The 14965-nt window shown below is 47.2% G+C and overlaps 1 protein-coding gene across 2 annotated transcripts in view; it reads right to left on the bottom strand.

Annotated features, from left to right (window-relative positions):
- Positions 1–14965, bottom strand: part of SUPT6H (suppressor of Ty 6 homolog (S. cerevisiae)) — a 30619-nt gene that overhangs the window by 14850 nt on the left and 804 nt on the right. Inside the window, exons 2-17 of one of the 2 annotated variants that reach the window (XM_010573642.1) lie at positions 14741–14905; positions 8979–9120; positions 8323–8481; positions 8065–8135; positions 7186–7381; positions 6402–6486; positions 5737–6010; positions 4350–4451; positions 3729–3845; positions 3100–3189; positions 2476–2618; positions 2059–2210; positions 1476–1574; positions 1170–1299; positions 913–1063; positions 337–491 (exon numbers count right to left, since the gene is read on the bottom strand). In XM_010573642.1, coding sequence (XP_010571944.1) covers positions 337–491; positions 913–1063; positions 1170–1299; positions 1476–1574; positions 2059–2210; positions 2476–2618; positions 3100–3189; positions 3729–3845; positions 4350–4451; positions 5737–6010; positions 6402–6486; positions 7186–7381; positions 8065–8135; positions 8323–8481; positions 8979–9087 — 2033 coding nt within the window. In that variant the 5' untranslated portion in view covers positions 9088–9120; positions 14741–14905. The remainder of the gene's footprint in view (positions 1–336; positions 492–912; positions 1064–1169; positions 1300–1475; positions 1575–2058; positions 2211–2475; positions 2619–3099; positions 3190–3728; positions 3846–4349; positions 4452–5736; positions 6011–6401; positions 6487–7185; positions 7382–8064; positions 8136–8322; positions 8482–8978; positions 9121–14740; positions 14906–14965) is intronic. The other variant, XM_010573639.1, reaches the window with a different exon arrangement.

Here is a 14965-nt window from a genome sequence, read left to right as displayed (position 1 = left end):
CAGCCACTCCAGCATATCCATATTGCACAGTGTGGCTACTCAGACGTGCAGGGAATGAACCAAGGACCACGCAGTGAGGGAGGTTGGGAAACAAGCATCATCTTTCACAAAAATCCTAAAGGCTTCAGAGTTTGCCTTCAAATGAATAAGACAGATGTCTGCTAAAGTTTTCACTAAGATGAAGAAAAAAACCAAGACCCTGAGAGGCTGCTTGACTTAAGGTGCAGGGACTTAAGGCCTTGACTTCCAGGAGCAGTTTGGGTTACAGAGGAGCTCTAACAGCACGGCAGCACTGGATGAACAAACTCTGCCAAGGCACGGCCAGTGAGGACTCACCCCTCCACTCCTTTCATGTCAATGCTGATATCTATAGTGAGCAGTGCTTCGTCCTCCGCCAGGCTCATTTTCAGGAACTGGTCATCTCGCAGCTCCTTCACAGGCTTATTCTTCAAGTATTTAAAGGAATAGGCATAGTGGGCTTCATCAATGTCCTGGGAGAGAGGAGAGACAGTCGCCATGCATGCAGGGCATTCATGAAGAAAGACCCTTCTGTATACTGAGGCAGACAATGTTTTTGATTCAATACCCTCTCACCCCTATGCCTGCCAGTCTGCATTTCCTTCCCCAGCAGGACACAGCAGAATTCGTTCCCAGTCCCAGAGAAACAGAGACTGTTCCAATAATGGAAGGCAACATCTCAACAGCAAGAATCAGGTCTGATGAAACGCTGAGACTAAAAATGCAGGACGCTGCTGAGCTGGCCTGTGTAACAGCTCAGCTCACATGCTGCTCTGAGATTTATTCAGAGTTGCCACTGACACGGGACAAGTTTTCAGATGCAAAAATGAACATTTGTGTGTTATTTAGAGCCTTCCCTGAATTGACCCACAGAGTCAGAGCTCCCTTCCTTACCTTCTTCCCCTTTTTGGTTGGTGAAATGTTGATTTTAGCTCTTTCTTGGAAAGTCTGCCTCAGGACCTGCCTGACCAAAGGCTCCCTGGCTATCTGCAAAGCCACCATGTACCGGGCTCCTTCCAGCACAGCTTCAGGGCTTGGGAATTGACTAAAAGCAAAAAGGCAACATGAAGGCTTAGGACTTGAGAATGCCCCCAGATGCCCTCACTTGTGTCACAGCCGCAGGACCTCCACAAAGATCCCCCCACACTGACCTACACACATAATCCTTGGCCAGTTCCAGGGGCTCTGCAGGAAACTGCTCTGTCTCGTGACGCTGGTAACTGTCTCGGAGATTCTCTCCAAACTGCTCAGGTGTCAGACCAAACTTCTTAGCCAGGCCATCTGATTAAAAAAAAACAAACAACAAAACCAAACCACAAAAATGATGAGGACAAGGGTATTGTAGCTTATACTGAGCAAAACTATCAGTCCTTCTTCTACAGGTGTAAGCCAGACCACCCAGAAGAGCATGCAGGCTAGGCCACTGCAAGCTCAGCATGACAGAACACAGCCCTTACCCAGCCCAGCTGTTTGACAGATGGTGTACATATCCCGACGGGAAGCCTGCTTCAGCTCAGGCCCTTTCTGCTCATCGTCTTCTGCATCCTCCCCTTCACCTATGGGAAGGATATGTTTAGCCAGGCCTCTTTAGAGGCACCCAGACAGCTGCAGTGTGTCAGAAGCATAGCAAAGGGATTAAACACAACCTACATTGTGCAACAGAGTCCCTAAATTCCACAACCGCACCTCAAACGTCACAGTACCCTTAAAATTATTCAGGTTTAGAAAAACACCCTGAAAACACTATCTTCTCTTCAGTTGCTGGGTTGCACATTAAAACACACATCAAGGTGGTTGATCCTTGCTTTGGCCTCTGCCATGAGGTGTGGTATTCAGTACATCGGAAAGCAGCACCTTGTGTGGCAAACTTTAAAAATTTTCAGAGATGCCTGGAAGACCTGGGACTAACTTGAGATAGAGTGAAAAGCAGAGATGCTCTGTGCAAATACATGGGCTTTTCAAGAAACTTTCTTACTATTCTTTTGAACCAGGATTTTCAAACAGTCCACAATTAGGAGACTATCAAATCTGGGGACAAACCTTCCTCCTCTTCACCATCCTCTCGGATACGCTTTTGCTTCTTTCGAGCAGCCTTGGCAGCATTCTGCATCTTGGGGATGTCTCGCCCATAGTACAGCAGGAAGTGATTATACACGTCCTTCAGCTCGTCCATGGACTGCACATCCTTCAGCCTACGGCATGCAAAGCCAGCATGTTACACCCTGCTTGCAGCAGAGCCATGGTCAGAGCGCTTAAGGAACCTGCCCTAGTACAGGTCAGGCAGAAGGAGCACTTGGGCTCATCTTCCAAAAGAGTTTTAAATATTTCTCATTACTGGCTTTGTGGGGAGGCTAAAGTCAATGCACTGCCGTGGCCAGAAAGCCTGTGCTGTTTGGGCAAGTTAACGCACATTTTAAGTCATTTTGGAACGAATATAATAAAGTCATGGCACCATACCTCTCCATGTCAGTAGTATCCAGGGCCCTTATTCCATCAGCCAAGGGCTTGTCTGGGTCAGCAGAGATTTGTTCGTACTGATAGGCCTGCATCTTCTCAAACAGGCGTGTCAGGTTCTGCTTGCGGATCTTCAGCTGGGTCCACTAAAACGAGAACAAAAGAATTCCAGTGAAACCATCGTGGTGTGTCACATCTGTCTCCTCCCTTCCCAAACAGGGGCTCCCAGGATCTTGGGATATTTGTCAAAAATAATCATCAAAATCGTCATCCACAGCCAAGCCCAGATATGACACACATGGCAGGTCTCATCTCAGAGATGGATTATATTAACAGAAAAAAAAATAAACCAAGGTTTGGATCTACCTGATAGTAGAGAAGGAACCTGCAAACCTTCCAGGAGAGGTCACTAGACAAAAGAAACTTGGTGAAGGGGAAGGACTGTTTTGAATCCTCTTTTGTCAGATAACCCTTTACCACCACATGATAGCAAACATGCAAAAAAACGTGGGTGAAAAAAGCACACAAGGTCTCCATGGCCAAAACAAAATCTGCTGAAAGTATCAGGCTAGGTGGAAAGACATGTTAAATGTTGATGGGATAACAAGCAGTGAAAACACCCCTCACCTTCTCATCCCACTGCCAGACCCTCCACAGGTCATTGATGTGCAGCTCTGGCTCCACATACTCCTTTCTGTAGAAAGCGATGAATGGGACCTGGGTCAGAAATGAGACTCATCACCACCATGCAGGAGACCAGGCTGTTGCTGGCAGCCAGGAGTCCAGATAATGCTGAAGTTCCATGTGGGAGAACAAGCTAATGAGGCAGCAGTGTGGAAGATGTACCAACCCATGCCCCCAGCTCTTAAGACCGTTCCACAAAAGAATACACCACATAAACCAAAAAGCTTCTGCAACATCAGGCAACACCTCAGAGAATAGGTTGAATGGACCAAGCAAGGCTCAAGAAACTCTGAAATTCCTCCACCTCGTTTAGTATCAATTTGTTCAGGATCAGGGAAAGACAATAGCACCAAATAGGCCTTAAAAACCTGCATTGCCACAGCTCACATAAGATGAGCTGCACTTTCCAATGAAGCACCATTTTGTCAAAGGAGAGGCAACCAGGTATGGCATCTCAGTCCCTTCTAGTTTGCTGCCTTAAATGCTTCCAGCAGCCCCTCTGCTGATCTTGTCTCAATAAGGAGACAGGAACTCAGACCTTATTTTGACAATGAAGCCAAGTCGCAAATTACCTCAAAATGTTGATTTCTCATGAAGTTCAGGGCTTCTTTAATCTTCTGGATGGTGCTGGGCCCCTTGCGGCTGAAGCTGCTGCTGGCTTGTCCACGGTCGAGGTAGTCAGAACTTTCCTAAAAGGAGAAACACACTGTGTTGATCATATTCCCTAAATGACCTCCTAAAAGACTGGCCCAGGCTAAGGCTGGAAAACGGTGGTCCCTTTTTAGCTGGCAATGCAGGCTTAGCTGCATGCTGTGATCTTAGAGACCACAGAGAAGCATCCTAGCCCTGACTGTCTTAAAGGAAAACAGAGAAGCAGCATCTGGCCAAAGTAACTGATGGTTAAAAGCAGATCCTGGCTAATACTAGTTTAGCCCTAAGTGCACAGTGGCTCAGAAATCTTTCAATCATTCTTGACAAATATTCTTGCAACTTCTCTGCATTCCTTTTTGTACTGTTTTATGGATGCGAAAGCAAAGACACGTGCATGTTAAATGACTTGCTCAAAACCAGAAAGAAAGGTATATTGGGCACCACATTCCTCTGAGCAGACTCCTGGAACAACGTCTCCAGGCTGGAAATCTGCAGCACCTTCAAGTCCTCTTAGGAGAGAAGTCCCAGACATAGTCCTTTACCTGCAAGGAGATGGTGGGTGTTGCAAATGCATTCCTGTAAATCCAGTCAGCTTCTTCCTCCAGCTCATCATCTTCAGCATTCTTCACCGGAATGGATCGCAACTGTGAAAAGACAACGGGATGAGTAGAGGCATGTGCAACACCAGGGCTTGTGCTACCATGTCTTCAAGAAGCCTGGAAATTATTGTTTTGAGCTGCAGGTTGCTTATGGGGTCTCAGCACCTTCCACACCACAGGGCTTTGCTGAGGATAGCACTTCAACGTCTGCATCTTCTGAGTACACAGGAAGCATGCATCAGCTTTACACTAGGTAGAAGCAGTTAACAATTCTGTCAAAGGCTTGTGGAAAGGCCTGCAATGGTGCAAAATCTTCTGTGATGATCAAGTCGGGGTACCCCCACTTCCTACCAGACTCCCAAATGGTCTGTAGCTACATGCTCTGTTCCAATCTATCTGTGCCTGTTCTAGTCTTGTTATCACTTTTCTTGCTGCAGCCATAGAATAGCAGCACATAAAGCAGCTCCAAACCCTCTCTGGGCATTTAGTCCCAGCCAATTCTCTTTCACAAGGCCTGCTCTAATCATCACTGACATCCGTGAAGATGACAAAATGTCTGAACAGGCCACATATGGCCAGAAGACATTACACACAGCTTTCCCTTGTGCTGTGCACGCTGGCATGGGAAAGAAGGTCATTCTGAAAAGCTGGCAGCTTCAGATGTCCCATTTTATAAAGGAGGGTAACAAGCCTCTGCACAGAATTACATTAACATACACTTAAGGGAGATCGAAGAACATGGACTGCTCAGGGAAAACCTGATTACAGGGCAAAATTAGGACAAAAATATGAGATACCACAATGATTCCTAGCAGCACAAACAGATCTCCACATTGAGAGCAGTATAAGTCTCAATCGCTTGGTTAAAGTGTGTTACAGAAACACCTTGTACGGAACAGCTACACATTGGCTGGCACATCGGTAGGCTAGAAAACCCTAGCAAACCTCCTCCAGCACTGCAACTTCACTCTTGCTATCCAGAGATACAACTGATGCGATTACTAACAGCATCCAGCATAAAGGACATCTCAGAGCGCAAGCCCTGCACCATCCCCAGGAGTGCAACACTGGCACCCAGTGGCCAAAGAGAAAGTATGACCAGTGCTAAAACCAGGCTTGCACAGCTAGAACAGTTCACAATGTCACTGACAGGTTTGAATGCAGAGTTTTAGCCTATACATTTGACAGGTGGGATCTTCAAAGAGGGAAAAAGAGATGCCAAAATCCAGCCAGCAGCGAGGTGAAAAAGCTGGCCTGCAGGTCCCAGGCCTGCTGTACTCGGTGGGAGCTGAAATGCTTTCTGCCTGTACACCTGCCCCTCTTCCCTCACCTGGAACCTTTCAGGCATGTCTGTCATGCGGATCTCGTTGTCCTGGTCCGTTAGATGACTGCTCTCCAGCTCACTAGGCTCGTACATCTCAAAGATGCTACGCCGGCTGACGCGCTTCTTGGCGGTCTTTTTGGGTCGTACACGGGTCTCCCCTTCGGCTTCTTCATCCTCATACTCATATTCCTCCTCCATTTCCTCATCGTACTCGTTGTACTTCTCAAACTCATCATAGTCAAAGTCCACACCAAAGATTTCCTGGGCTTCCTGCAAAGCACTGGAAGGCAAAAACTATTGTTCAGCCCCATGGTGCAATTCACAGAACATCCTTCTAGCCACACAGAGGTGGCCAGAGTACCTAAGTCTAAGCTTTAGTTTTGCACCTAGGCTAAAAAAAAATCATGGATAGGTACACAACTCTGAGCTTTACGTGCAAATACTTCTCTTAAGGGACTGGTTTTGGTATCCCTGTAAAAAATCCAGGGGAGAAAGGACAGAGTCAGACATTTAAGAAATCACAGACTAAAAGCCCCATGTTTAAATTTACCAGGTTCCTTTGGGGAAAGAGACCAGTGGTATCCAACCACAAGCTGAATCACCCTGCAGTTGCAAGAATCAAGCTAAGCACTGTTTTCGAGGCTCCAGGCCAATTTCCAATCAATACTTACGCATCTGTGTATCCAGGGAGCTTCTTTCGCCATTTTGGCTTCTTCAGAGGTTGTCCATCGTCATCCACAATGAAGTCATCAATATCTGGATATTGAGAAACAATTTAGTGGTCAGGACACTTGCATATTCAACTGGTACCTCTGACAAAGCTCAGCTCAGCCAGTGCAACTATGAGCCTCCACCACAGACGTAGGCTGCCGCTGGCTGTCAGTCTGCCCAGCTACCCACAGCATCTCCTACATCAACCTCAGACATTCCAGGAGCCTGAACCACAATAACAAGCTAGAATGAACTTCCAGACACAGGCAAAGCCATCTGGCAACTACCTGCAGCCCAGTGCACTGGAAATGCAGTCAGAAAAGGCCTTGTTGGTTTGGACGGTAGACAGAAAGAATTCTTCAAACCCTTTCACAGTATGGTACTAGCAGTGGTGACAGGTTGATGCTGAATAGAAGTAAGGCAGGCATGCACTGTGCTACGAGGTACTAAACAGCACCTTGACTTCCTTCCTTTGAAGCATTTCCATTTTCGAGGCAGCTTAGAGGAGATGTTCAACACCTCAGCACATGTAATGTGCTTCTGGACATAGTGGTTTAGACAGACAAACTAAACCTGCCACCCAGAAACGTTTAATTCTAAAGATTATACTAATCAGACCAGCAAGAGCTTGACCACAACAGGGCTACAGCCTTTAGTTACTTACAGCTCAGAAAAAGTCTTCACTTGGTTCCTGTGCTTTAATCCTAGGACAAACTTTGGATGTAACTGACCATCCATACTCACCAGATTCATCTTCCTCCTCCTCCTCTTCCTCTTCTGGTGGAGCAACAGGAGCTTCAACAGCTTCCCCTCCCTCCTCGCCTTCACCATCCTGAAAGATTTCTTCAGCAATGGCTTCCTTCTCATGTTCTTCTTTTCCATAGTCTTCCTCTTCATCATCCTCATCATCCGACATTTTTCGCACACGCCTGAATTTTTGCTGCAAGTGAAACGGCTTGTTAGCGCACGTAATTCCTGGCACAGACATTGAAAGCTCAGTGTGGTCTCTGCCAGGCCAGAACTGCTCTTCTTCTACAGGCACCTGAGCAGGAGCAGGATGGAGCCCGGCACAGCACAGGCACACAGGGGAGAAGAGCCACCCCCTCAGGAGCCACACTGCAGGTGCTCATTAGGCACAGTGTGTATACAACATAACTGTCTGCTGAGGACTGCACCGTGTCCAGGCCTGTGTCACTTGCATGTTGTCACTACCAGTGTTAACCTGGCTTGATACCTCTCTAGCAAGCATTACGGAAGGAGCTTTAGAGCTCATAGGAGCTTTAGAGCTTCTGCTGACTTTGAGGTTAGTACCATGCAGGAGAAAGTTATTGGAAGATGGGCTCCTCTGAGACTGTCTTGCAGAGGTGAGGAGTACAGCAAACAGAGGGAAGGGAGGAGTACAGCAAACTTTAAGAATCAGAAGAAAGTGTTTTGCAAACTCTAGGAAGCCAGTTCCCAGTTGCCTGGGCAGGGAGAAATCCTGCTTCCTTCAAGTACTCAGTTCTCCCTTTCCAAGAGGGCAGGAGCAGATGGGAGGCACCACTCGCTCACTCCAGGCAGGAGCCCACCCTCTTTTGTGCCAAGACACCACACCATTAACAGCAGCATGGGAACACAACTCACTCTTTTGACTTTAACGCCCAAGTTCTCTTCAATCAGGTCAAAATCATCATCTTCCAGGCGGTCATCAAAAGCTAAGAGAAGAAAGTAGAGACGAGTTACACTCTCCCTTTACTAATTTGGGAGTAGACCAACCAGTGAGAAGGGTATAGCTTACCCAGCGAATGCAGACACCCAGGGCAGAGGGAGAGCTCTGCTCTCCAGCAGGGCACTGAGAGCATTATGCTGTGGCCTGCTATGAACATTCATCACAAAACTTACTGCGCTTTCTCTTTTTGTGGCCAACATCGTCCTCAGAGTCTCCAGAGTCACTAGCTTCTTCCTCCTCTTCCTCCTCCTCATCATCGTCATCATTAATGAATCCTTTCAGGTTCCCCTGCTCATCTTGATCATCTAGATTCTCCTCCTCCTCTTCCTCATCTGGGGTGGAAAGCAGCAAGTGTTAAGACATTTACTCATTGATTATCTGCTAAGACTCCTTCTCGGCTCTGTACAAACAGCATCTTCCTTCACACTATTCACACAGAGAGTTTTAACTGAACACTTTTACTGACACAGAACCCAGCAAGCTGCTCGTGCCAGAACCCCACTTCTTGTCTTGTGGTCTCATGCTCTCTCTGCAGAGGGAACAGGTGAAGCGACCACACTGGGAGAACTCCTCTGCTTTTACTGTTTACTGTCAATTTGTGTGACTGCAAGTCCCAAGGGGGTGAAGTAGTGTATTTTCTATTGCCAAATATAAAAACCACCTAAGCACTCTGAGGAAGGGAAGCACTTAAACAGCTGAGATTATCAACTACAGATGGCCATGCTATTATAGCACAGTTATTGCTCCATCTGCAGAGTCATGGGATGTAAAACAGAGCAGCAAGGCACATAGACAATTTAGCAAACTCCGAACAGACAGGCAGACTCACCATCCTCATCTTCTTCTACGAACTTCTTGGTTACTCTGGGCACAACCTCCCCATCCTGGTTGTACTCCTCCTCAGACTCCTCCGCTTCACTTTCTACAAAGTCAGACATGGCTGCAGCGTCTCACACACAGCTCCACAGGAACTGGGGAAAGAGGAGACATCTATCACATCACAAGCACTTCCCCCTACTGGGTTTTGGAGATAAGACAGCTAAGGCAAGAGGGTTTCAAATTATATATCAAGGCCCTGAATTACCCATGTCCACCTTGCCTGGACATCCCTGTCATCAGAGATTAGGCAAGCGAAGCCAGCAGCCAAGTGCTGCTAGCTCCTGTCAACCTGTGTCTCAGCAAGCAGGACAGGATCTGCCACAGCAGCATTTGTTACGCAGCCGAGCTCCTGGCTGCGGCTGAAACGGCGCATGTAGCCAAAGCCCTTCATCCTGTCCATACCCTCCCATGAGGCCAGGAAAGCAACCCCACGCTGCCACCAACACTGCACCGTGTTAGGCACACAGTCCAACCAATTAGGATATTAATATGATTAATCCTCACTCAGTTAATGAAGCCAGGGTGATCCTGAAAAGGCCCTTGACTGAGTTGCAATTGCAGGCTGTTAGCAAGACTCTGCAGAGCCCCACGGAGCAAACAGGAGAGAGCCCTGGGGAGTGCTGCAGGGTCAGGCCTGGGGGCTGCTGGCTGCCCAGCTCCACTGCCCCACACAGCCAGAGCCACGGCCGAGCCTCTGTCCAGAGATTAGGAAATAACAAGAGACTAAGAAACAGGGTACTTTCTATATCCAGAACCTTTTGTTTGACGTTTTTCCCCCAACTGGGGTTTCTGGAAGCAGTATAAATCAAGCTTGGCACAAAGAAAAGTGTGTCCCTATAAAGACACAGCTCAAGTTCTGTCTCTCTGAGCCTTCCACTTCTTGTGGTTACAAAACTTGCTGTTGTTTTTAAAATTTTCAAAGGATTTTTTTTTTAGTTCCTTTTTACATACACCAAAACAACAAAAGCTTACAAAAGTCAGCTATAGGAAAAAACAAACCAATTCCTCAAATGGCTGTGAAGATGAAAACGCCAGTCCAGGAAGAAGTACCAGCCTTTGGGAAGGCACAAAAAGCAACTCAGAGGGGGTGTCAGATCTAAAGCCAAAACCTCCATGTTAAATTACATCTGATGTAATTTAATACACACACACACAAAAAAAAAAAAAAAAAGGAGAAAAAGATGAAAAAATAATTCCATATGCCAGGGAACGATACCTAAACAAACATGCTTCAAAATGTTCCCATAATCATTTCCCCACTGCAAACAAAACAGCTGAAGGAAGGAAATCAGTCCCATACGGGACAACCTGATCAAGGCTTTGCCATGACGCTTCTTGTGTGCGGGACTTCTTGTTCTGCCCTGAGATCCATACATCTGGTGCACAAACACAACAACTTAGAGAAAACCAGAGACTTATTTCTCCCTTAAAGAAGAAAAACCAAACAAAACATGCGAGGCCAATCTTGGATAACCTTTTAAGTCTTAAAATACTAATAGTTCCAAACAAATGTGTCGGCCGTACCTCATTAAAGAAAACCCACAACAAAGACAAGGGCAAGACCTCTGCCAGATTTCATACGCAAGCAGATAGCAGCTCATACTCCTTGGCTGCAGATTACATGGCTGTGACCAACATCTATCTACGACGCTCCAGACAGGCAGAAATCGCAGTGGGCCAAGGCTACTGCTCTGCACCTGGACAGGACACGACTGCTCTGGCTTGGTGTGTGGGCACAGGGCGATCTCCATCCTCGAGAGGACACTGTAGGAGTCACACACATGTATTTAAGCCTCCCTCTCAGAAATAACACTTCAGAGGGCGGTACAGATGCTAGTTAAATATGTGTTCCTGAAACAAATGCCACTGATGAATTGTGTAACTACATACAGTAGAAGAACAGGAATTATTATGTTTACCAGCCTGCGTATGAATATTATGTCAACTTCAAACTTTCTCACCAATTCTTCTTCTACACATATCCATCAGGGTGTACTAACATACACAAAACCGCAGGCTAAGTGGCTTTTCCTAGAGCGTTTCCAAGTCCAATTATCTCATTTCTCTCCTGTCCATAATCAACACACAAATCAAGCAAGAAAGAAAACCCCTTGTCATAGCACCACACACAATTTTACTATTCTCTGCCAGTGAAGCGTTTCACTCATACTTCCAACTTTTCCTCATCACTTGTTCTAGCATTTCCTAGCAATTTCAGTTCATGTCAAATCAAATTTGTCTGGACACAGGGAACAGCTAGGACTTCAGAAACCCATCTCATTTAATGATCCAGCCGAGCAGGTTCCACACAAGCCAACCATCCACAAAACTGGGTGTTTTCAGCTCCAGTGAAATCCACCTCAGGACAGCAGGGATGTCACTTAGCATGGCAAATGGAAGCAAGGGTTGTTATTACCATGGAGATGTTGAATCAGATATGGACTAAAGGTGCCTCACCCACCCTCAGTGCCAGAGAGGCCTTCATTTGAAACAAAACAGGACAGGGAAGAAGGCAGAGATTGCAGACAGTGCGCATGGAGGTGCAGAGGCAGAGCTCAGACCAGTGCTGCTGCCTGGCAGGAGTCCCTCGAGCTGTCGGTCACACAGGGAAAGCCCTGCTCTAGCAACACAGCTTGTCTGGCTTGGGAAGGGTTTAAGAGTCTCCAGACTGAGAAGCGTTGGGCCAGCCCAGCTGTATCATGCTATGGGCCTTTCCTCGGAGGGGCACAGCAGCATCCCTGCTCCTGTAACACTCCCGAGAGAAGGTCAGAGATTGCTGCAGCACGGGAGCAAGTACTAAATTGCACTAGAGCACCAAAAAGGCAGGCAGCTGTGCCTAATCCTGCACGCTTACCTGTACACAATCAGACAGGCTCCTATAGGTGATATATATATAGCTTCACCCCAAAGATGCCCGACAGCCACTAGACACCGACCAAGATGGACCAAAGACAACAGCAATGCAGCAAGCAGTGCTGCAACAGCAGCACGGCAGCAGGTGAGGGAAGTGCGGGTGCCTCCACATCGAGCACGGCCTCTCCCGCTCAGCAGCGACGCCGGAGCAGCTCAGGGCTGAGCAACTACACAACCTCTGCTTTCTACCGGGGCATCTGCACTTTGCTCAGCTCAAGGGCACAGTGGCAATTGTCCAGAGTCCACAGCTCCTTTTAACTGAGATGACCCTGAGAAGATAGCTCTCTTTGCTGTCAATACCGTGACTGTAGAGCTCTGATCAGGTCAGCAGGACCAGGCTGGACATCGGCTGCAGGCACTGTGGGCTGCCCCCACCCCGGTTAGGTGCGGCAGCTCCTTTAGAACAAGTGCTGGTTTGTGATGGACCTAAGAATTCTGGAAACCATACATTCAAATACTGTAAAGCCTTGGCCACACATCCAGATACCTGCTGGCTGCTCAGGACCGCAAAACATCGCAGTGCTGGAGGCAGATGCAGCTTTGTACATCACACACCAGCAAAACTTAACTAATTTGGTTTAGAAATAGAGATAAGCTGCAAGCACCTGCAAAATATCAGAATATGTTATGGGAAAAGCTCCTGCACCTTGCCAGTTACGGTGGCACTTTGGCAAGGCAGGGACACATCCGCATGCAGGATGGCATCAGGAACGGCAATGCCCCACAGGAGCTTCGCAGCCTGAGCAGGTGTGAGGTGAGGGAAACTAGAAGCATCTCATGCTCTGCAGGCACAGGGATGCCAACTAAGGCATGAGACCTCAGCGGTGCTCACAGAATAACCAAGGAGTGTCCTCACAGCAAGATACATTTATTATTCAGCAATCAACCTCAGGATATCAGTGTCTGCACAAAACAGCAAAAACAAGTGCTAATCTAGGCTTTACTACAGCATGGGTGCTGAAGAGAAGCAAGTCCTTGACTTCTCCCTGTCCTTCGTGGGAGAAACTACATCAAGGCCCTGACGCACACTAATTCTGGTTTTGTGGGGTTTTTTGGGGGCGGGGGAGAGGGTTTGGACAGGGATTGTTTTCACCTCTGCCATTTCATGGTTCAACTCACAGTCCACTTAAGATCATGTAGGTCCGTGGAATCACATTGCCAAAGCCACCACTGAATAGTTTCACTCAGTTCTCATGTCTACACTTCGAAGAGAAAAGTTAAATTTGAGAGGATTCAGAAAGCACTGTGAGAATAAGAAGGCTGGGAAACTTGACTGAACTAAAACGTAAAGCCTAAGGAAGCCCAATCTCTTCATTTTGTCAATGAAATGCTCGTTAAATTAATTTAAGCACGGCCTTAGTACATCCACAGGAATAAAAGACTGTGACAAGAAATGGCTCGTTAGGAAAAACCTAAATGAACTGCAAAGGTAATGCCACCATTCCACCCCCTGAAGCTCTCACAATGAAATCAATTTTGGTTTTCTTGGGAAAAAAAAAAAGTCACAGTTGAGCCGGAATGCATTAACTTAACACTAATGACTAAGCAATGATCTCCAGGCTGCATCCCACCACAGAATTCAGACAAGATCATATTGGTATCTTTTAATTTGAAGCTTATAAGCCTAACAAAAACATCCCCATGAAGCACTGTAAGGCATTCGCACCACAACAAACTACCCTCACGGGCACCTCATCGGTGCTGAGCTCTTCCTCAGAGCCACTCCTTGGTACAGGCAGGGACTTCTGTAGGGCCAATCTCCCCTGGGGCCTGCCAGCCCTGATACAGCATCAGCAATATATAGTTTTGTGCTTAGCTTTTATAGCTGTTTTATAAATTTCTGAAGTCGGGACCCAAACCAGACATTCCCACCCTCCTCGGTGGTAGATGTGCGAAGAAGCACAGGGTCAAAATGACAACTGGAGACCGATGATGCTGTGACAGGGGAAGTCCAGCCAGCCAGCCACCGCAGCTCAGGAACTTCCCATACCTGCTTCGCTAGTTTTAATGCTCCCCGTTGGTCCCACCGCCCCCGATGCTACCAGGCGGTGGAACATCCTGTAGCAGAGTGCCACAGTTTAATAGCATGTTGTGTGAAAAAAGCACTTCCGCCTGTTTATTTTAGACCTGCTGCATTGTAATTTCCTGTAAGAAACAGTAAACTGATGTTCCCTCCTCGCTTTCTCTGACCTGCCTATGACTTCATGCACCTGCATTGTATCTCCTGTCAGCAAGCTTCTCCCCTAAGGTGAGGAAAGGAAGGCTTCGCTTGCCCGGAAACCTGCTTGTCCGCACTGCTCCTGCCCCTACTTTTCCAGTGCTCCCCTTTTGAGATGGGCTAACCAGAACTGCCGGCAACAGCAAGGGCACAAACTGCCAACCATGTATGCAGCAGCATAATGATGTTTTCTGTTTTGTTCTCTGCTCCTTTAAAGTAATTCCAAAATATCGTTTTTAGGCTACGGCGGGGTGTTGAAGCGATGTTTTAAAAAAAACAATTGCTGAGACACCAACAGCTTTTTCCTGAATAGTAAAAGCTGATGTAGAGTCAATCACTGCGGTGTTTGTCACCTTCATTACACCCGTTGCCATCATATCTTGTTTACCACACTAGCACTCAGCCACTCAGTATTATCTGGTCTCTGCAACTTCCCATAGTCCGGTTTAGCTATCCTAAATAACTTAGGATTAAATTTTTCTTCTCCACATCACCATATTAAAAAAAAAAAAGCAGCAGAGATGGCTGTGAAACTCCACAATAACCTTACTCCACCGTGAGCACCAATCATTCGTCCCTACCTTTTTTTGCCACCCTTTAATCAATTATTAATCCCCGAAAGGGCCTTCCCAGGCTGCTGCCCCTCGGCTTTTCACAGAAGACCTTGTCAGAAGTTTGCAAAACCAAATGCAGCACTCCGGGAATTACACCCACTGAGTGGGAGCCGATCCGGACTGCCAGCGTACCTGAGAAACAAAGGTCAGATCCTTCCCCCCCCCCCGTCAAGAAAAAAACACGACTCACTC

The sequence above is a fragment of the Haliaeetus leucocephalus genome, unplaced genomic scaffold (genome assembly GCF_000737465.1).
Source record: "Haliaeetus leucocephalus isolate CR32 unplaced genomic scaffold, Haliaeetus_leucocephalus-4.0 Scaffold395, whole genome shotgun sequence".
Classification (NCBI taxonomy): Eukaryota; Metazoa; Chordata; class Aves; order Accipitriformes; family Accipitridae; genus Haliaeetus; species Haliaeetus leucocephalus.
This window is presented reverse-complemented; position numbering and strand designations above follow the sequence as displayed.